General features: G+C 39.6%; 4 protein-coding genes across 5 annotated transcripts in view; 3 read left to right on the top strand and 1 right to left on the bottom strand.

The window, feature by feature from the left end:
- Positions 1-1,928, bottom strand: part of caskin2a (CASK interacting protein 2a) — a 52,402-nt gene extending 50,474 nt beyond the window's left edge. The window contains exon 1 of the mRNA XM_014970194.2: positions 1,844-1,928. The gene's annotated coding sequence lies outside the window, so the exon portion shown is untranslated. The remainder of the gene's footprint in view (positions 1-1,843) is intronic.
- Positions 1,929-4,559: 2,631 nt separating this feature from the next.
- mettl9 (methyltransferase 9, His-X-His N1-histidine) lies at positions 4,560-9,071 on the top strand. 2 transcript variants are annotated; one of them, XM_014972762.2, is made up of 6 exons: positions 4,560-4,742; positions 4,930-5,091; positions 6,042-6,232; positions 6,303-6,512; positions 7,400-7,584; positions 7,675-9,071. In XM_014972762.2, exons 2-6 carry the CDS (start codon positions 4,996-4,998, stop codon positions 7,902-7,904), a joined length of 912 nt encoding a protein of 303 aa, XP_014828248.1. In that variant the 5' UTR covers positions 4,560-4,742; positions 4,930-4,995; the 3' UTR covers positions 7,905-9,071. The 2 variants fall into 2 exon arrangements, with proteins under 2 accessions (XP_014828248.1, XP_014828247.1); XM_014972761.2 differs by lacking the exon at positions 4,560-4,742 and having other exon boundaries at positions 4,900-5,091.
- A 686-nt stretch (positions 9,072-9,757) lies between these two features.
- On the top strand, positions 9,758-13,828 carry LOC106907176 (ER lumen protein-retaining receptor 2). The gene is made up of 5 exons (XM_014972760.2): positions 9,758-10,042; positions 11,615-11,715; positions 11,882-12,040; positions 12,120-12,372; positions 13,698-13,828. Exons 1-5 carry the CDS (start codon positions 9,952-9,954, stop codon positions 13,730-13,732), a joined length of 639 nt encoding a protein of 212 aa, XP_014828246.1. The 5' UTR covers positions 9,758-9,951; the 3' UTR covers positions 13,733-13,828.
- Positions 13,829-14,823: 995 nt separating this feature from the next.
- Positions 14,824-20,778, top strand: LOC106907173 (uncharacterized). The gene is made up of 7 exons (XM_014972757.2): positions 14,824-15,409; positions 16,308-16,510; positions 16,636-16,737; positions 16,994-17,089; positions 17,350-17,460; positions 17,540-17,663; positions 18,459-20,778. The coding sequence occupies exons 1-7, from the start codon at positions 15,379-15,381 to the stop codon at positions 20,417-20,419; spliced, it is 2,628 nt and encodes an 875-aa protein (XP_014828243.2). The 5' UTR covers positions 14,824-15,378; the 3' UTR covers positions 20,420-20,778.
- Positions 20,779-21,857: the final 1,079 nt, after the last annotated feature.

Genomic DNA, 21,857 nt, shown 5'->3' with positions numbered 1-21,857 from the left:
AAACACTCTTCTGCTTCAACCCGTGATCCCAGAATGTGATCTGTGGCTTCATGGAGAGCAGTTAGCACCTTGTAGCTTTGTTTTACTAACTCTGCGGACTGAAAACCATTTTGATCTGTAATGTCAGCGCGATTTATGTTGTTGCATGTGACTTTGTGTGGCTCTTTATAAATAAGGTTTATTTACTTAAAAATCAAAAGAACTGTAGTTGCTACTTTAGTTACTGTAGTTTGCTGTGCTTATGTTGTTTAGGTGACATTTTTTTTATATATTTTAAATAAATTCTTTCAGTGGTGAAGCATTAAAGCAGGCACCCCATATACTATGGCAAATGGAAATATTCCTCAACAGCAGGGTGAAAATAGGAGCCATTTTTCAACCAGCTGAGAGGCAGTGTGCAGCAACAGGTGGGTGAGGAACAATTCAGTATTATTCTCCATGCAGCAGGATAAACTTCCAGCCACTCCACCAATTTTTCTCTTATCTAATAAAAAGGACATTAAACGGCATGAGCTGAGCCCTGGATAATTTTAGCGGCTTTGAAACAGGAACTTTTATCACCTCAGTGTACTTTTATACCGCTAACTGTCCTTCTGACGTTCCAATAGGACAAATCTCCCACAGTGAATAAGAGCAACAGCTACTTTTAATGTTCAGTCAATTATTATTGGTGGAAGAAGTATACCTGAATCGAATGAAAGATTTTTTTTCCTTACTGCCAATTATACATTTTAAGCATAAAAAAAAATATGAGTAAACAATGATAGATTAACTTGACACAGCCTTTGTTTTCAGAAATGCAGGAAACTTGCTCTGTCACAAGCATAAAACTAATTTTCTTCCTCTTCCTCTGCGGCAACAAGGTCTTGCTCCATTGATAACAACTTTGCTAGAGAATCTTCTTTTGTATTGTGAGGCATTTTGCTAGTTTGTGAAGTCTGACAAAGAGGCTTAAGCTATAATAGTGACATAATGAGTCAACTGCTGCTTAAAACCAACGAAAATCTTCTGTGCAAAACCATGACAAAAGGAAACTAACCAAACCAAAAGAAGTGAGGGCATAAACGCTTTCTCTGGGGATTTGTCTTCTTCTGCCTTTGACAGAAGATCAGGCTGGAATTAAAAACAAACCTGAGGTGCGGAATGGTAAACAAAAAGAAGAAGAAGAAGAAGAAGAAGAAGAAGAACGACACAGTAGAGCAGAGCCGGCTGGTGATGGCCAAGAAGCATGGTTTAGTTAGTATCACATCAGATGATGGTCCAGCACTGTGGCCCTGCAGCAGATGCCAATGCATGTCTCTGCACTGACACATGATCTAAAAGCAGTCAGGCACCTTGCCAGGCCGTAAACAACTGCACAGATCCTGCTTAACATGGGCCAGAATGTAAACAAGGGCTCCAAATCTGGCTTGTTATCCCTGGGAAGCTACAGCGGAACTGCACTGATACATGATAAAACACGTAATCTACTCTAGAACAACTTCAGAGTCGCAACAAAGATTCATCCAAGTGTTGACTCCTGATATTCATATATAAATGTGTGTGTTCGTAATGTGTGTATTCTAAAGTCATAAAACAATAACTACATAAATACGTAATGTGTGATTTAAAAGTTATCTTATAAGTCCCACATGTCGCACGAGGAAACCAGTACATTTGTGAAGGATTCTCGGCAGCACCTCAGCCAGTGGTCCCCCTCACTTACTGTCCTTTACTGTCAAGATGTTTCCAGTTCCGACTGGATAAGTCAAACTCTACTGCCATTCCCGAACGCCGCTGTTCTCTAATGAAGTCGGTGCCGATTTTAGCAGGACAATAATAGAAAGTAAAGCAGAGTTCTCACCTGATGTGGACACGCAGCCGAGGAGCGCAACTCACTGAGCCGCACGAGACTGTGGAGCGTCAAGCGGGAAAAAAAACGACACGAGCTACTTCCGCTTTGCTTTGAAAATAATGCTCGTGATTGACACGTCTAAAGAAGTTTAAAACCCCGTTTTCTTGTTATAATTTTTTAACGATAGCGTTGTTTTCCACAAAGTGTCTCTGATGCACGCGTATTGGGGTACCTGTGAATCAACTAAGTGTTTTAAATCTTTAGTCTTCATATATTTGTAGATTAATTCTAAAAGCAAACTGTAATGTCTGTAATCTGTTTCCTGTCATGGCTATAACTTTCCTAACTTTACAGTACCGTTCAGCCTATAGCACTTAAATACAAAGTGGATCAAACTACAAGCACTGCCTGTGTCGAGGCATGCTGAAAAATAAGAGTTTATTTATTATATTTAAACAATCAGTATGATGAGAGTGACGCCGAAAAATGCTACTATTTTGAGCATTTTAGCTTACACCGCTGCTTTACAGTAGGTGTAGTGTGGCAGCGACATCTGCTGGCGTCACACTTCAGCTGTTTCAGAAAACAATATTTGGAAGAGTCAGGCCCTTGCTGAGGTTCTCTGGCGGCGAACAAAGTCAAATAAATTAATAAATAATGAAGCAGAAGAAAATAGGAAACCGCTCAAAAAGAAAATCTTTTTTCGTAATATCCTTGGTATGACTGAAATAGGAAATATGTATTTGGTCAAATAAATACATTTTAACCCTCTATGGCATGGCGTTGCCCTCGGGCAACAAACCACATTTCTGTTCCTCACGTTGCTCCTTTATTTTATTTTTGGGGGGGAATGATTTAAAATACCTCTAGACATGTTTTTGTCCAAATAAAATAAAAGAGGTATTGAGGTTCATGTGACCTTTTACTTAGAAGAGGAGCAGTCCTTTTTATGAAGCAGAGGTGCCTGCTACACCTTGCCTCCTACTTGTAAGTTATACATCAATTTTCTTCATGTTTAAATTTGGGTCACTCCAACTAAAATATTTTAATATCTGTGATTATGTAAAGAAGCATTATAGATCATTTCAAGACAATTTTTTTTAATAATTTATATGCTAAAACTGTGTTTTTTTGTTTGTTGCCTCAGGGCAATATTGCGCAGTTAGGGCCCTTTTGCTCAGAAAATATTATTCTAATACGATGATATGCAATTGATTACAAAATAATTATCAAAGACAATTTTTTTACTTTATTATTGACTAACAGCAACAGGAGATGGATGCAAGATCATTTCATGGACAAAAGGTTCATAAGTTGGGGTCATTCCAGATGAAAACATGAGGATCCACTGTACAATCATTATTTCATTGTTTGTTTATCCTCAAAGCTAACTTCAGTCCCAAGGGGTGATGAGCTGGTCATCAATGAACAAATGGCCCCATTCCGAGGCAGGCAAAGACTGAAGCAATACCTGCTAAACCCAAATATACGGGTCTGCAGGGTACTTCATATGGCTGGTGCAGATGGTGTTCCTTACAACTTGAAAATCTACACAGGGCGAGCCGTGCAACCACCAAATCTACCGGGAGCTGGTGGAAATGTTATCCTTTGCTTGGCTCAAATTCTACCAAAAAAATCAGAACTGCAAACTCTTAAAAAAAGAACCTGCAGCCCTAACTATAGTCACTGATGTGAATTTGGTCGCTACAACCCATAGATAATCAGAAACAGATGGTGATTCCCAGGTACGTCAATAATCAAGTGCCAAAAATGTGATACACACTTTTTTTCACTTTAGCAAGCAATTCCTTCCTGATTTTTAACATATTATAGGGAAAAAGATTGATTTCAACATCCTTAGTGATTCTAGCCCTGCCAAACATCACACATACAAACACACAAATGCTTGTTTTAGTAATTTGCGTAAATGTACCATTCATTAATGAAAGTTAGTTGTTTATTTTATATTTGGTGAGTTGGAACCATGTCTGATTTATTTTTTGTCAAAAAAAAAGTTTTTTTATGAATATAGTTTTTGTTTGATTTGTATTCCAGTTCTCATAATCACTGTAGAAAACTTGGCGTTTTAGACCCCTTGTAGCGCAATGTTGCCCTGAGGCAACAAACCCAAATCCAGTTCCGGGAGGTGTTAGGGTCCGATTTTATGATTGATATGTAATTAGGGACCAACAAGCTCCCAAAGAATGCAGGAAAATATTTTTTTCCCCCAAAAAAATAAAAAGTCATGCCATAGAGGGTTAATAAATTCGAACTTATGATTGGTATTCTGTTTGTCTGTATTGAAATTAAACCACCATAAGATTTCGAGTTTTTTGTAAGTGAGCATGTGAACGAGATACGGATTACCCCCACCAGAGGTCATTAAAGTTTTATTTTTACTATTAATTTTGATATGCGACGACTAATTTGAAAGAAAAGGTATGTGGGCTTTACCTTTGAAAATTATTTGTAAAAAAAAAAAAAAAAAAAAAGTTCATTTCGGGGTGTCTGTGTGACCGTCCTAGGACAAACAAGTCAAAAACTATTTTCTCAAACTATGTTGTTTGTTTTGTATTAGATTGTCCTTTTTCTGCTCTTTTTGCTTGTAAAACTGTTGTATATGGTTGCATTTTGGGGAGGAAGGGTCAAAAGCCAGTTTTTAGGTTTGCTTGCTCGCTTCAAGTCAACCACACAGAAGCTGCGCAGGGCCGCATTGCGCAAATAAGGAAGTGCATTATGCGGAAGTAACTTCTTGTTTTTGTTGTATCAGGGCAGAGACTCACACGGCTTTAAACCTAACTGGACGTTGTTAGTTCTACCCCAGTAGACAATATTGTTTTTTCACCCCTGAAGATTAAGAAGATTTAAACAGTAGCAGGTGTCCTTAAACCCACCGCGCCCTCCTCAGGTTTGTTTGGTTGTCGCTTTGAAATTGGAGACGACGATTTGCACCTCCTTCTGTTCTGTCACCATTCATTATTAAGCACATCTCTCTCTCTCTCTCTCTGTGGCCGCTGTACCGACTTCTCAGCTGCTTTCTGTCAGCTTTCACGGCTCAGACTTCTTTTTTTTCTTCCATTATGTGTCATGTGCAGCTGAGGACACTGATTTTTGTAGCCTGGGTGCTGGGCTACGTGGCCTTCCTGCTCTCCTTCAAGAGGATGTGGACAGGGAAACACATCCGAAGTCCGCTGGTCCGCTCTCTCTTTATGAGTATGGTGACCGAGGGTGAGGCGGGAACAGCTGACCAGCTGGAGGTAAGGATGTGAATACATGGCTGGGGTGGGAGCTTCACACTGTCATGAAAAAGATTTTTGCCATGCTGTCACACCAATTTTATGTACCAAAGCCCTCCTATATGAGTCATTAATGCGCTCTTATGTTGGTAACACCCGCCACTCCCGAGAATAGTTACACCTTTCTCCATGTTTTCCCAAATGTAAGAGATGGTGGTTCTCTTACATCCTCAATCCTTATAAATAACTTTGCTTTCCAGACTGATGGATGTCAATGGCTTTGTTTCTCAGTTTTTCATAGATAAGTGCATTATATGCCCTGACTTCTTCTTTTCGTCATTTAAGCTCTATCCATATGACTTGTTGATTGTACTGTAAAAAACAAAAGGACATATTTTTTCCCTTAGTTACAATTTCGATTACCTTTTCCCATAAGTGGATAAAATCGGCATTAGAAACTGTTTTATGTATTTACTCAGGTTATCTTTGTCAAATACTAAAGTAAGTTTGATTTTCTGAAACAGTTTTAGTAGTAAACCAAAAACATCTCTCAGGGGTCAGGTAGTTTGGTCAAATAAAACCTGGTGTAGCATGACAAATTCTTTACTTGTTTAACCCATTGTTACTTTTAAAATTTCAAATCAAACAGAGTACAGTTATAACCAATACAGAGCTAGAAGCTGTAAAGAAGTAAAAACCATTTTATAAAATCCAAACATAGGCAAATCAAATGCAGAAAAGGAAACCTCTACATTGTTTATGGAAAATTATAAACAAGATGTCTTATGATTTTCTTGTTACAAATCTTAAGAGTCTCAAATCAGAGATTTTGGATCTCTACACACACATTATCCATTTTTAAATTCTGACTATCTAATGTGGAAAACTATTTTTGCCATTAGCTATATCAAAACAGTTGAAGTCATTTGTTGTTGCCTTGTTTTCTTCTACTTTGCCCTGCCCGCGTTTAGTGGTACCGGTGCTGTCCGGACCTGCTGGGAGAATCGGTGCGCCCCCTGTTTGTCCAGAGCCACATGGACACTGACACCAAGGCGTTTCTCAAGCACAGCCAGGAGAAGTCCGGCTGGCTTTTCACACAGCTCTATCACTCTCTGGTATCAACTGTCCTCAGTCCCATGGTGTCGCGCACCTCCATCAACGGGTGAGTGTTACCGGCTGTCTTGTGTTTCAAACCGAGGCCTTCCGTCTCTCTGATCTGTCGCCTGCCTCAGCTTTCTGGGCCGGGGCTCCATGTTCGTCTTTTCCGCCGATCAGTTCCAGCAGTTGCTACGGATCGGCCCGGACTGGGAGGCCAACAGGCTGCTGGATCTCGGAGCCGGGGACGGAGGAGTTACGGAGGTCATGGGAGTCCACTTCAAGCAGGTCTACGCTACTGAGGTCTCGCCACCAATGAAGTGGCATCTCCAGAGGAGGAATTACACGTGAGTGGGGGGAAAAATGGTTCACTTACTGGGATGAGAGACGCAAGTTTTGAAATGTTTTTGAACCTGTTTAAGTCATTAAAACACAGTCATATATGTGGGATCAATAATTTCAAAAATGATCTACTGTTTTCATGCACCTCAGGTCAGTTGACTCTTTAGCCAGTTTGTATGTGTGCATTGCCATTTTGTCCGCTCCTACTTCTGTTTCAGTTTTTTCTATTATTGTTGTTGTGGTTAAGCATTTTTATGATTTATGGTGTTAAATATCCTTAAAAATGCCAAAATTTGCTGTGTAATTTCATTCAACCCAAAACGTTTTGCTACTCTGTTTCCAATTTTGTTCTCATTCCCATTTTTCTCCATTTTACTCCTAAAAAAAATGGAAAATTATGATCCCAGCTCAAATATGGTACGTGACCTGGGTATAAAATGTACCCAAGGTGCGTTAAGCTGAATGACGATCGGTACCAAACGCTCCCCAGTCGACAGCACCATTTTATAGGATGAGTCGATTAAAACTGTAGCGATATGGAAGGGGTTGCTAATGGTTGCTCCAATTTTTGTGAATTTGCTGTTTGTGTGCATTAACTGCATTTTGTTTCTTGCATTTGACAAGTCTTAATTTACAGCAATTTCCCTTCAAGTTACCCTCCATAAGATAATATTATTAAAAAATGGCATTGTGGATAGTCATATTCAACTAATTTTGGAACCTGTGAAAGAGTAGATCCTATTTATTATGTTCTGAAAAAGAGGATGCAATTTTTTTTTTTTCAGCATGTCATTACTTTCTGCAATTTTATCTATTAATTCAATCCCAATGAAATAGTTATTTTCAGTTAGAGAGTGACAGTAGGGTTTATGTGTCCTTCTGTTGTGCATAGGCTGCTGGGTATAGATGAGTGGCAGCACACTGGTTTCCAGTATGACGTAATCAGCTGCCTGAACCTGCTGGACCGCTGCGACGACCCTCTGCATCTCCTGCGGGACATCAGGAGCTCCCTGGTCCCCAAGACAGGAAGACTCGTCTTGGCTGCTGTGCTTCCCTTCCAACCTTACATTGAAGTCGGTCAGTGGGGAAACAACAAAGTTATGGTTTTGATTTTATTTTCAATCTAAATAAAATAGAAGTACTTTTTTTTTTCTCCTCATCTCCTAGGAGGGAAGTGGGAGCGTCCAAAAGAGCACCTTAAAATCGCGGGAAAGACGTGGGAGGAGCAAGTCACGAATCTGTGCAGTGAGGTTTTCAAGCGGGCGGGTTTTGAGTTGGAGGCCGTGACCCGACTGCCGTACCTCTGCGAAGGCGACATGTATAATGACTACTATGTACTGGATGATGCGGTTTTTGTTCTCAAGGCATCAGAGGACACTGGAGATTCTCCTCAGTGAGAATGGAACTGATTGTCGGGGTGGGGGATGCGCTCCAAATGTTTTAGGAGTTTCTTTTTTTTCTTCATGAGTGTTAGTGCAATGTAAAACGTGTCGTTCTTGCAGTCATCCGTTTCCGACTTGGGTGGAAATGGGGAGTCGCACGTGAAGCTCAGGTGCTGCGGTCTGGAACTTTTGGATCCAGAGATACCTCAACTATTTAAGCAATAAAGGAAAAAAAAAACAAAAAGAGAGAGGCTATTGGGACAGCCACTAAAGATTTGGTTTGTCTAACACATCATCACCGTGCTGTAAGTGTTAATCTGTAAAGTCTTGTACTTGTGTTTTGTGTTAAGATTTAAATGTTGACTTCACCAGTGAAGACAAACATTTTGTTTTTTTAATTTGGTTACTTTTAGTACATTACAACAGCTGTAAATACTAAAGGAAAAAGTAGAATATTCCTTACATTTCCTGGTTACTGAGTAAAAGTTCAGCAAAACGTGAACTTATAACACTGCCTTTTGTGCTTTCTATCAAATTTATTAGTAAAAGCTCTCAAATTTTCTCACTAACCTGTAAATCTGACATGCATAGGAGTGAACCTATGAAAACGGAGGCAGACTGAATCATTTTAGGGCCTGGGGCAAAATTAAAGACAAGAACCCTCCTTTTTTTTAACCATTCAGTTTTCTGATACTCTTTTTGTTGTCTAAGAACTACTTGCAGTTTCCTGCTGTTTTTACTGCTGCGAGCGGTTTAGTATTGTATAATTGTTTCAGACTCAGTAAGATCTTGATTAATTTTATCTGTATCTGTGGATGTTGCCTTCTGGGACAAAATGCTTTTAGCAGTTGATTTTTATTTTTTTCTTGCTCATGGCTGGAATCGGTAACTTAGATTTCTGCAGTGTTAATTTTAAATGGGCCACTTGGTCTTGAAAGATTTAATGTCATATTACGCACATAAATATGACATTATTAGCTCTGACATATGATGGTGTCATCGGTTGGTTTTGAATTTAATAATGTGGAATCTATTTTTTTTAAGTGTGTTTTTGTCCCCAACCATTTGACCATAAAATAAGGTTTGTGTTCCAGTTGATGGTGCCAAATGACAATTCAGAAATGTGCCATGATGTTTTTATGAGTAAAAGTTGTGTTCCTGAATAAAAACTAACAATTTTTAGATGATTTGTCTTTTGTGTTTTTTTTGTTGTTGTTTTGTTTTCATCCAGTGTCATTAAATGACATTATATTCAAATCAGACAATTTTTAGTTTGTGGTAAAGCTTCCAAGTAAGTATTTTTGCCAAAAAAAAGGTGATCTGTCAAACCAAGAAGTTTTTATAATGACAATTTAATTAAAAAAAATTTTTTTTTTAGCAAAGTATGAAGCTCCAGTTTTTCTCATGACATATCACATTGATTTTGTGATTGTTGTGCAGACTCGTCAGGTGCATACTAACGAATGTATTCGGTAATATACATTGAAACGTATGATTTACTTTAAATATGTCAAGAAAATATGAGCAACGTATCTAAAATAGTCTAAGCCACATAAATTGTCACTATCAAAACTTTTGCACATGATGGCCGATTTTACTACAGCTCTCACTGGTATCTCCTGATAAACAACTTCAACACGTATCCTAATGACACGTCAAATATATCCTCCATACAGTTCAACTGAATGTGCTGTCATCTTGAAATTATCAACTAGTACGAACCAATAAAGGAAAACTCGGAGCTTTTCTTCTGAAACGGAAGGCAGGCTTGGCTTGACATAAATTATGCAAATGAGGCAGTGCGCCTTTTTGATTGGCTACTGGTCGTTCGTTTCTCGCTTGTCATTGGATGCTGCTATGTTGGCCACGTCTCCCAGCCACGTCGCTCTCCACTCGCCATTTTCCCCGTTCCCCCTGAGCTAAATACCGTAGTTTTTTCTGGCGTCGCGTTTGTGTTCAGCTTTACAGTTGGGCTGGGTGGAAAAGGGAGTGTTACCGGAGAGGAACGGAATTCACCGAAGAGCTTTGAGATAGGTTGGTGACTGAGGGGGCTTCCTCAAACATGAACATTTTCAGGCTAACCGGCGACTTGTCCCACCTAGCAGCCATCATCATTTTGTTGCTAAAAATATGGAAAAGCAGGTCCTGTGCCGGTGAGTACACCCCTTCTTTCTTTCTTTCTTTCATACAAATCTCTGTTTTAAAAATGTCAGTTCAAAACGTAAGTATTCATCTCGGTTTCCTAGTTGAACCTCACTTATTAGCTCCAAGCTAACGTTAGCTATAACTTGCTAGTAGTACCCGGTGTAGTAAAGCTACCATTTCTGTCAGAAAATATGACGTTTCATACCCACACTGCTACTACGAAGAACAATGCGACGCTGCAATGGACGCCTGCAGGTGGCTTTAGTGGCGACTGGATTCTTAAGTGTTGTCAGCTGACCGTGCATAGTTTGCTCTTAGTTTGACATGTTAGGCCCTTCAAAATTTCTATTATTCACCTACAATGAGTTATTTCCACGTTTTTAGTGCTTCTTCCACCACAGTTCGGTTTGTGTGATCTGTGACGTGGCAGTGGCCCATCCAGAAGTTAACAGTCACAGTGTCCACACTTTGGCTGTGTCCTGGAGAGATGCAGGAGGCAGTTTGCTGTGTTTTCAGTTATTTTTTTCTTCTCTTTTGTTTGGATCAAAGGTTACAGCTGTGCATCAGTCAGCTCCCTGAGTTATCACTGCTGCTTGCAGGAGATTGAGTCACACCGTTAGCTCTCCCTGTCGTATCGAACCTCCAGAGACCCGTTTCAGTATCGGTATCCCCGTCCTACGAGCTGACTATTAAAACAAAACTAGTGCACAGGGATACATCCAAGTACTTTCTGAGATGTATGCAAGCACATTATAGGCACTCCCCTGGAGGTTTTGCATGGACACACAGTTGCTAAATACAGAAAATGCCGACTAGAAACAATTGTTCCGCCATTGTTTTGGCGCCCCCTCTAGCGTGGCGCCCCTAGGGGTGCATACCCAGTTTTTGCCTCACTAATAATGCATCACAGTTGAGTTCTGATTAGTTAGTATTATTGTAAAGATACTCTACGAGTGTTGGCACTAATCTGTTGATTAGACAGTTATACTTCTTAATCAATAATTTCCCAAAACACAAGTTTTTAAGAGTTTTGTCAAAAATGATTAAACGTACTGTACACTTATTTTATTTACTTGGATCCAGAGTTGGAAGTGTCTCTGCTTCACTGCTCTCATGTTCCTGTATTAATTGTGTATCCTGATGGTCAGGTATTAAAAATAACTCGTGTCTGAGTTAAAATTAAATGTGTGATTTTTAGAGGCTTTTATTTCCATTCATTCGAATGGAAATTGCCTCTCTCTGATAGATATTAATAATTTAAGTCATGTGAACATGACGAGCATGATACAACTAGACCAACCCACATACCTTTTTACCTGATTACCTGATCAAGGACGTTATAAATCAGTGAAGATCATATTGCCCATATTATGATCATATTACCTTCCATAACAATTATGAAGGGTAATTTGTTGACAAGAAAACTGTTAGTCACACACAACACTAATAAAAATCACTTGATACTGATGGTTTGGCAGTAAAAGTCTGTGCCAGACTGCAGCAGCATTCCTCCTACCTGATCCTGTGAGAAGAATGCACTCTTTAACTTCCTGTTTCTGCCATCTGCTGTCTCCTTGCAGGTATTTCTGGAAAGAGTCAGGTCCTGTTTGCCTTGGTGTTCACCACTCGCTACCTGGACCTGCTTACGTCCTTCATCTCCCTCTACAACACCACAATGAAGGTAAATCGCATTGCGATGAGCGTTTCCCGCAAGGAAACGTGAGCACACATTGCTGAGGTGGAGCTTACCCTTGAACTAACACGCTTGTGTTTGCTGAAGGATGAGCCGCATCCTCCTGCCCTGATTCTGTTTGAGTTAAGCTAGCGTGCTTGTTGTCGTCCTATAGATTATCTACATTGGATGCGCTTACGCCACCGTCTACCTGATCTACATGAAGTTCAAGGCGACCTACGATGGGAACCATGACACGTTCAGAGTGGAGTTCCTGGTGGTCCCAGTGGGCGGGCTGGCTTTCTTGGTCAATCATGACTTCTCCCCTCTGGAGGTCAGTAATCTACACCAATTTTAAAGCAGATCTTTTAGCCAGTTCAGTCGAAAACATGCTGGAATTGTTTATCCCGCAGATCCTGTGGACATTTTCCATCTACTTGGAGTCTGTGGCCATCCTCCCGCAGCTCTTCATGATCAGCAAAACGGGAGAGGCTGAGACCATCACCACCCACTACCTGTTCTTTCTAGGACTCTACAGGGCCCTCTACCTCATCAACTGGATATGGAGGTTCTACTTTGAAGGATTCTTTGATATGATCGCCATTGTGGCAGGAGTGGTGCAGACCATCCTATACTGCGATTTCTTCTATTTGTATGTAACAAAAGGTGAGAGCTTTACTTTTTATTTTTAAACGCATTTAATTTTTACAAAGAAGGCGTAACCTTTTCTAAAGCATTTAGGTGATAAATGTGAAACATGTATCTTGTGTGGTCTTATGTAGCCAGTTTCTCCTCGGCCACAAAGCACAGAACCTCGCTCTGTTTGTAAAGGTCGGGCTTCTCGTGTGACCAAACTCGCTGTTGGGAGTGTTTCAGGTTGCAAAGGAACATTTGTGACAACCACATACTGAAAGAGAGTCCGTCCCATTAGGGCAGGTAGAGGCTGGGTCAGACTTTAGAAAGGGCTTACATGGGGGACCCCAAAGATTTATTTTTTAAACAAATGCTTGCTTTGAATTGTTCTTTATATAAAACTTATAGGTCCATATCAGATGAATTATGTTAATATTTTGGGATTTTTATTAATATAAATAATATCTAAGCATTTTAAAATACAAAGTTATAGTTATTTTTTAAAAACAATATGGAGCTACTGCTCAGGGTTCGCATTCAACCTACCATGCATCAATTCATGTATAGGTCTATCTATTAATGTATTGTAATTTGCTTTAGTAGAATATTTTTTTCTGTCGTGGGTATAGCACCAAACTGGCTGCAGCCCAGGGGCCCAAATCCTTGTAAATCCGGCCCTGGATAGAAGTATTAAAGTTGGGACAATGGAGACAACGAGGCTGGAGATGGAGGAATTTTCAGACTTGGGATTTGAAGGATAAGCTGTTGACATTTTTATGCTGAATACCACATGGCACCTTTATGTGTACAAGAGTTGGCAATAATTGAGATGCATATTAGCTTTATGATGGTAAAAAAAAACAAATGTTCTCTCTGCCTCCACTACACAACTTCTCTACTCTTTGATCCACACACTGCTCAGCCTGGGCTTTATGATTAGTTTCTAATCGTGTCCATTTTCAACCTTATTGATGGAAAAATGTGGTTGCTCAAATATTTTTATTTTTCAGTATAGTTTTAAAAAGGAAGTCAGAGTAAGCGCAACAGGTGTGAGCAGCTATTTGACAGGAAGTTGCTTTCTGTGTGTTAGCTGTTCATTTGGACTGCAGAAGAAAACAGGCTAAATGAACTGGTGTTATCGTACCCATTTTGCAATGTACCCATTTGCTTAAATTGTCATGTTGAAATATTTTCTCTTTGATTTACAATGGTAAACCCTTGCTCTAAAGTAATTTCAACTGTTGTAAGGTTATTCTTTAGGCACTTTGTCACTTTATGGATTTTGTGTCCTTGTATTTGCTCTCATGTCAGACCGTCTTGCTGTGTCTTATTGCTGTTTCTGCTCTGCCTGGTTTCAGTACTCAAAGGAAAGAAGCTGAGTCTGCCAGCCTAAGTGCCAAAGAGAAGCGAATTGGCAAATTGGGAGCGATCGGAGGGGAACAGGAACAGCAGTGGACACCTTTTTCAAAATATCCCAAAAAAAAAAGAATTACAATGGAATCACGTCCCTTCCTCCTCCACCACGGCCTTCTCCTCTTCCCCTCCAACCAGCGTAAGATGCCTGAGACAGAGCAACTCTGGAGCTGCCGACTGATCCAGAACCGTTGGATTCGGAACGCCTGCATTCGGATTTCTGTTTGATGCATCTTGCCTTAACTTTTTTTATTGCTCTGTATAAAGGAAGCAAAACACTGCAGGTTTTCTACATAAAAAAGGAGGATCATTGGCATGTAACGGTTGAAGATGCCTGAGATTTGGCAGTGTATAATATTAGAGTTGGACTTTTTGTGCTGGGAGAATGTTGAGTTTGTAATATTTGCAATCAAAACAAATGTTCTTTCGTAAAAATAAGGACATTTGTTAAATCGTTTTAAAAATGACGGACAAATTATTCATGTTTCCCCCTACATTTATTTGACTATTTTACATTCCCACTTGTAAAGTTTCTTCTGGAGTAAAAATGCAGTACATATACCATTCTCTATCCAAGGTAAAAAAACAAACAAAAAAAAGCAAGTTGGACACAACTCAAGTTATATTTGTTCAGATGCCATCAGAACTGATTTTGTTTTTTCAGTGTATTTTAACTGTTCATATTTAAAGGCCTATGAAGAGTAAACTCGAAAAGCACAGGTGTAAGAAAACAAGCCAGTAAACTCATTTCTGTAAATGACTTTTTACATGAGCTCCTGCTCAGTAAGTACACATCACTTGTAATTACACATTATTGCCAAGCTTGTTCATTTCAGAAAAGATTCTTTTTAACATCTAAAATGCATAAACTGAAGCTTATGTGCTGTAGTCGAAGCCTCACTACAGAAAGTTTTCATCTTTTAGGTGCAGATGTATTTATTTTTTTTCTCGCTGATTCCAATAAACAGAGTCCGGAGAATGGTTTAAGTGTCCTCTATTTATTTTCCGCACGACAGTGTATTCACAGGTATTCTTGACCATTCGGCTTTGGTGATGAGCTCCAAGCTTTACTGTTGGAAGGCCTGTTTGCCGTCACTCTTTAATTCTAAGATTCAAGTTGAAAGTCTATATATATGAAATTTTGTGTTTGTGTTTTGAGAGTGCAGTTATCTTCGCCGAAACACGTTGTTTGAGCTTTCACGGTGTCCGTAGTTCTCTCGATAAGGGCGCTGAACAAGCGCGCGCGTATTTTGCCGCCCGGGCGGTGTAAAGCGGCGAGGAGACACTGGGGGAACTATCTGATGGAGAGACACGAATCGATGTAACACCTGGTGGAAAAAAACTAACACTGTTAGTACGGACTGCTCATGAGTTTAATATATTTCTAAATAAAAACCGTCTAAACTAAAGTTAAAATTATTTAGCTGTAATTCAGTAAAAGTGAGAAATATTTTAAATATCTGACACCTGTAAACTCGGAACACTGCTACCACGAACGATGCAACGCCGGAACAGAAAAGACGTCGGACAAAGCCTTTGTAGATGCTAAAAGGAAGTAACCGAGAGAACCCTTTTTATTCAGTTATGTCTGGTTTTCGTTAAACTAAGTGTTAGATCAACTGCGATATGGAAGATATTTCTCAGGAACGTTCTTCAGGTGAGTTACTGTCACTGGCTGCCTAAACGCATAGTGTAGCTAGCTAACTTGGCTTAGCTGCACGCTAATGTTGGTGAGCGCTAAGCTCCACATCTAAAAGAGTATATCTTTTTAAAATTAACATGGAGCAAAAATAAACGTTAGTATGATTTTTCTCATATTTTTATAACCCTTTCGGACGCTGTATTTTGTTACTGAAAAATCTTATTTATATCCTTTGTAATGTGTGATACATGTTTTTCTTTTGTGTAAAGACATTAGAAAAAGTTGCCAATGTCAGAAATTGTACAGTTCTCTGTATAGGTTGAACATCATTTTAAAGGACTTATTAATGAATAGAATTTATTTGGATAAAGCCATCCAAATTTATGGAAAAATAAAGGCTAGAATAATGCATACTGGAAAATGGTATTGATTTTAATGAGAAATTACGTAATTAGATTGTTGTAAGCTGCAAAACGACCCTAAATAACAAGTTTGACAGAGGGCATGAGGGTTTTCTGGAGATATCCTGTGTTTGACTTCACAAACATTACTGTGTACCACACTTATCTACTTTACTCTCAACTATCCAAAGGACATTATTGTTAAATTTAAATAGATGTTAGGAAGACTTATTTAATAGCCATTGGATCCCTTTCATTACTGATTGGGTGGAGATTAGATTCTTTGAAAAAAAGCACAAATTACATTAATGGGCATGGAGATCAGAGTCCATCAACCAGCTGCATCCTTGGAGTGGTTTGGGGTTATTGTATCGTTCATACTCAACAGATAAATTGGCACATGGTTTCTGCTTGTACAAGCTTAAAAATGAGAGGAATTGCATGCTTGTTCTTAACAAAACATGAAATAAAACCAATGATCCTCCATGTTAACGTAGTATGTTTACCTTCAGGTGCGCCTTTTTCTCTCTCCGCTCTGCATCTCGTGGTGCCGCCACTACGGCTGGCCTCTGCAGCAATCTGGCAGACCGTCCAGCAGAAGGTGGTGGCTGACTACGGCATCCTGGAGGAATTTGTTTCTATGGTTACCGACACGATTCCAGAGCTGCTTACCAGTCGGCAGAGGGTCCAACTCACCCTGGGTCTGAGAGCACGGGTAAGGTGTCGTCCAGATTCAAACACTGCCTGTAGTTTTGATGTAATTAACACAGCTAAGCATAATGTCACAACTGTTATTTAGAAGTAAAAAAAATGTGTTGTTGTTCTTTGGGGTTCTTTCAGTTGATCTTGGATTTATGCCAGCGGGAAGCTGCTCCTGACTGCGAGCTTGTTGAACCGCATTTGAACAGGATGGAAATGCTCATCAGGTCATGGCTTGAAGAGGTGACTGAAACTCCTCTGACGTCATACTTTTGTTGAGCAACCTACATGTTTCTTGCAGTCAACTGAAATGTCCCGTCACAAATCAGGCACAGGGGTTGAAGTCCAACCATCAATAAGGCATCCTTGATCCACCTTGGGAGTTGGTTGTTAAACTGCATTCTGCAAGGGCTTTTTGTCTCAATATTTAGTCTTTAATTTCTTAATCTACATAGCTCCTTTTCACTGCTTGAATGTTTATCAGTGGCTTATCTTACAGGCCGGTGGTCCAAATCCAGAGGTGTCCCACTTGGACTTTGTGGATCTGGTTAAGAAACTACTGGGAAGCCCTGATGAGAGAGAACTCTTCTTTCAGGTTAGGCTTGTTGATCCGCTTTTAGTTTGCTGTAATCATTATCATTTATCGCCTAATTCTAGGGCTGAGATAGTTTATTAAGCAACACATCAGGCTCTCAATATCTAGGATTGTGCTTAAAAATAACATCTGCGAACAGTTAAGCCACCTATAGAACCATTTTTAATTATTACTCAAGGAAAAATCTTGATATTTTTTTGTCTGTATTTATTTATTTATTTAATTATAAATAAAATATACTTTCTATATTTTATTCCCAGCGGGGTTTCCGTGAAGATTTTGGTGCAAAATATGACAAAGCTGTCGATGCCCTGATGTGGTTGTTTTTGTCTAGACTTGAAAACATCCTTCCTATTCAAACTTTCCATCAGGTACATGAATAAATCCCAGTTTCTGTCTTCTCTTTAAATTAGCAGACATTAAAGCGTCCTTACCATTTTCTATGTACAGGTCGCATCCGTGTTCGGGGAGGTTTCGTGTGTCTTGGCAGAATATGTGCAGTCTGTGACTCAGTGTGACGAGCTTAAAAACCTTCTGCAACATCACAAAGACCTCAGTCAGCTGGATCACAATGGTAAGTTACAGTAATCAGAGAACTGTGTGACTGTCTTGGAAAACCTGGTGAGAGTAAAACTGATGCTTTTCAATCAAATTTAAAATTCACAAAAAGCAGCATAGTTTTCCAAATGTTTCCAAGTGGCAAAAAAAAAAGTTACTTTCTAAAGACGTCAAGGGTTAGGATAGCAATGTTAAAAGTTGACTAGAACGTGGTTAGTCTTGTTATGTTGAGCTCTTTATATGTCAAGAAATAAACACTTCACATGCAGGCCCCTTGCGCTTAGGAAGCGATATGCAGCATGCTTAGGGCTCCCAGTTGTGGAGAAGGATGCACACCTCCAAGTTGTACCCAGGGTTGGCTATGTTGGTTGCTTAAAGACTGAAAAACGTTGGCTGCTTTTAAAGCTGCAAAAATGTAGCCCTCAAATTTTTGATGGGAACTCAGAATAGTAAGTCGTAAACACAGAGAACTAGTAATTTGTGCATCTGATTGAACAAATCCGGAGATTTCCAAACAGGAAGTGAATACCCCAGCAACACTTGACATACTACTAAAAGAGCTTTAAAAGAGCAACTCATTTCGACCACAAGCCAAGACACTGATTGTCAGGTTTTTAATCATCTGTAAGTTGGATGATTCATTTCTTTTCCAGAAATTTAATCACAATTTCTGGAAATAAAAGCTTGAAATAATCTACTGTTTTAATAAATTTGTACAATATGAGTTTGACTTTCTTGCTAGCCTTCATAAAATGTATTGTAAGCCACTTTAGTCTTATGTAAGAGCTGATCTTTTTCTTTTCTTTTCCAGATATTTCTCTTGATGGTTCCTGCATCATCTCTGCCCTCAAACTTCCTTCTCCAAAGTCAAGCAAGACATCTGAAAGTCAAACAGAAGTCAATATTTTGGGCTGTGTCCCATCATGCCCATCACCTATGGAAGAAGACTCTTCACCATTGCTTGAAGCATCCCAGATAAAACCTCATTCTGCTTCAGGACCTTTAACTGTTGACGCGACTAACTTGGATAATGGAACACAGCTTTCCAAGAATGAAAATCAAACTGAGAAAAATGTGAGTGACGTCTTTGAAGGTCAAGGGAAGGCTGCGTCTCGCATCGCGAAGAAGCGTAAAGTTCCTGGGAAAAAACTTGAGAAACCAGCGATCACAGTTTCTCGACCCGTGAGGGCTAACAGGGGAATGTTGATGAAGAAGATTCTTGAGAAGGAGAAAAAGGAGCTACGTGATAAAACCCTACCGGCCAAAAACCCTGCTTCCAGGAAAACCAGACAATCCAGCAAGACTCCCGCTTCAGTGACTGATAAGGAAGAGTCTGCTCGCTCCAGCAAATTGTCTTCGCATAAGCCTCCTGCAGCCACATGCAGTGAGGATGACTCCTGGTCTTACTACTCGGAGAAGTCTTGCCAAGACGATCTCAGTAATGCAGATTCCTGGTCTTACTACTCTGACGACGATGGTTCATTTGCAACACCTGCCAGTAGTCCCGCTGAAAGTGATTCATTTTCCAGCTGCTCTAATGCAAACACTCCTGAAAATAAGTTCACTCCGTCCCCAAAAGCAAAACGGTCCAATACAAAAGCCAGCACTCCAAAAAAGACCCGGAATTTCTTGTGTTTTATTTGCAAAGAGCAGGTAAGCAAAAATCTGCGAGCTCACATAAAAAGCCACTTTCCCAACAAAGACTACGCCTGCCCCCAGTGTGGGACCAAGTATAAACTCCTCTCTTCGCTTGAGAGACACTTGAAAAAGACCTGCTTCGAGTACCACCTCAAGAACGTAGATCCCACCAAGCCGGAAGAAACCCAGAACCTTTCCAAATGCGACAAATGTGGAGATGCATTTCAGTACAAGATTTCCTTACAAAAGCACCTGCTCACACACCATGAGCTGTACTGCAGCGTGTGTCGGACGGTGCTGCGAGACGCAGAAACATTGGCCCGCCATAAAACCGCACACACGCCATTTCAGTGCACCCGCTGTGACCAGACCTTCACCGTTTTTAAGCACTTGGTTAGGCATTTCGAAAACACCCACGGAATTAGCAAACCCTTCAAATGCAATCACTGTCCAAAGATTTCACCTAAGCTCAATGCTTTAATCAGACACGAATGGCAGCACACAGGTCATCTACCCTTTCAGTGTGGTCAGTGCAGTTTAAAGTTCAAGTCATTCTCATATCTTTTGTCCCATGAAAAGGTCCACAAAGGGGAGAAACCCTGCCTGTGCTCGGAATGTGGAAAGACTTTTGCCCACAGATCCAACCTGTACCGCCACATTAGACTCATCCACAGTGCTTCTAGAAATGAGAAGAATTATTCTTGTTCCCAGTGCGAGAAGGTCTTTAAAGAAAAGGCCACCCTGATAAGACATCAGAGGACCAAGCACCTCCAGCAACTGTTCCGCAGGGAGTGCCCCTACTGTAGTAAGATGGTCGCTCCGTCGACATTGGCAAGGCATAAAATGATGCACATGGGACAGAGCCCCTTCAAATGCACCACCCCTGATTGCGAGAGTGCCTACAGAACTGCTTCAGAGCTGAAGAGACACGTGCTTTTACACCACACCACTGAGCGACCTCACAAATGCGATGTCTGTGGAAAGGGCTTCGTACGACTCGGCGATCTCAACTTGCACGCAAAAATCCACACTAAAGAAAGACCGTTTGTTTGCCACATCTGCGGCAAGGCTTTTCTCAAATCCTACAGCATGTTTAGACATAAAAGGCTTCTACACTCGTCTGTGCCAGATTAGAGTAAAATAATTGTAGAAATGTTTAAATGTTTAAATGAAATCAGTGAATAAATGTCATAAAGCAAATACAAATGTTGAGAAAAATTTGTGTACCCAACAGCAGGTGTACCGTTGTCAGATGGATCATAATGTTTTGGAGATGAACCTTTTGTAGTACTACATACGAGGCTCTGCAGTAATTAGTACTGGACCAATGACTGGCAACATTTTGTTACACAAACTGGTGTTAGATGGTGAAACTCCTTTTGGGCAGGTTGATGAGGATTGGAACTCATTCTCCACTCTAAGGAGATTGCAATTGGCATTGAAATTTCTTGACATGCCTTTGCTGAGAAATAAAGCAATAATTGTTCAAGAAATTGTCAGTGGTATGTCAATTTTGACTTCCTGCTTGGCTGATATATATATATGAAAGAGGATTAGTACAAACATCTTACAAATGTCACCTTTGGTTTAAGGTTTGTAACATTTTCTAGCAAAGGGGTTTGAACTTCGTTCTTAAGGGTGAAATACCATTTAAAAAGAGACCCTTAATCTTATTTTCTGACATTAAATCGAACCAAACATTTTCTGCTTTTAGGATTACCAAAGTTATCTGGCCATGCGATTGACATAGGGAGAGATTTGAATGTGTTTTGAGGAACACCTTAAATCGATATCAGTGGACAAATTGTGTGCACCCAGTCAGTTGTGTTCTTTTTTCTAAAGCAAAATATCTTAATCAGTGTTGTGTCTGTGACCGTTAGAGCAGAATATATATTTTTGTTCGTCAGTCTAATTACAAAAAACATCCATTAATGTAATATATAATATGCAATCTCAAACATAAAATTGGAATTTTGGGCCAAAAAGTCTGATTTGCTTTGAAGGCATGTTCTCCATGGAAAGATTATGAGGTTACTTTTGTATTAATGCTACATTTTTAAATTGTGGCCTAAAACTTTTAAGATTCAATTTCATTGTTTTTTTTTTTTTTGTCCTGGTTTTGGATGATTGTGAGACTGAAAAGAATTTCTGTCTTGCGGTAAATGTGCTGTGTGAAAAAAATTAAACTTGAGTGTGAATTCAAGAAAATGTTAAGAGGAAATACAATCAAAAAAGTGAATACATGTTGGTTTATGCATATGCATCTTTTTATTTGGTTTTATTTCATTTTTATAGCTTATTTTTCTCAGTTCAGTTGTGTATATTTCACATATGTTTTAAAAGTCTTGAAATAGTATGAACATATTTTTTATTTTACATCTCGGCATTCATTTTAACAAGGGTGGTAAACTTTTGAGATTTACTGTAACTTAAACCTTATGGATCGTTAAGGCATGAAACGGCCCCTATACATGAGGAACAAATCAGTTGTGTCAACACTTGAGATAGTTTGGCAAATAATAATAGTGGTTTCCACTGAGCTGAAACATCTAGAAGGTTAATAATTACACTA

Source organism: Poecilia mexicana, unplaced genomic scaffold (assembly GCF_051168715.1).
Source record: "Poecilia mexicana isolate PSO_F unplaced genomic scaffold, ASM5116871v1 scaffold_19, whole genome shotgun sequence".
Taxonomy (NCBI): domain Eukaryota; kingdom Metazoa; phylum Chordata; class Actinopteri; order Cyprinodontiformes; family Poeciliidae; genus Poecilia; species Poecilia mexicana.
Note: the sequence above shows the minus strand (reverse complement) of the source record. Positions and strands in the feature narration are given on the sequence as shown.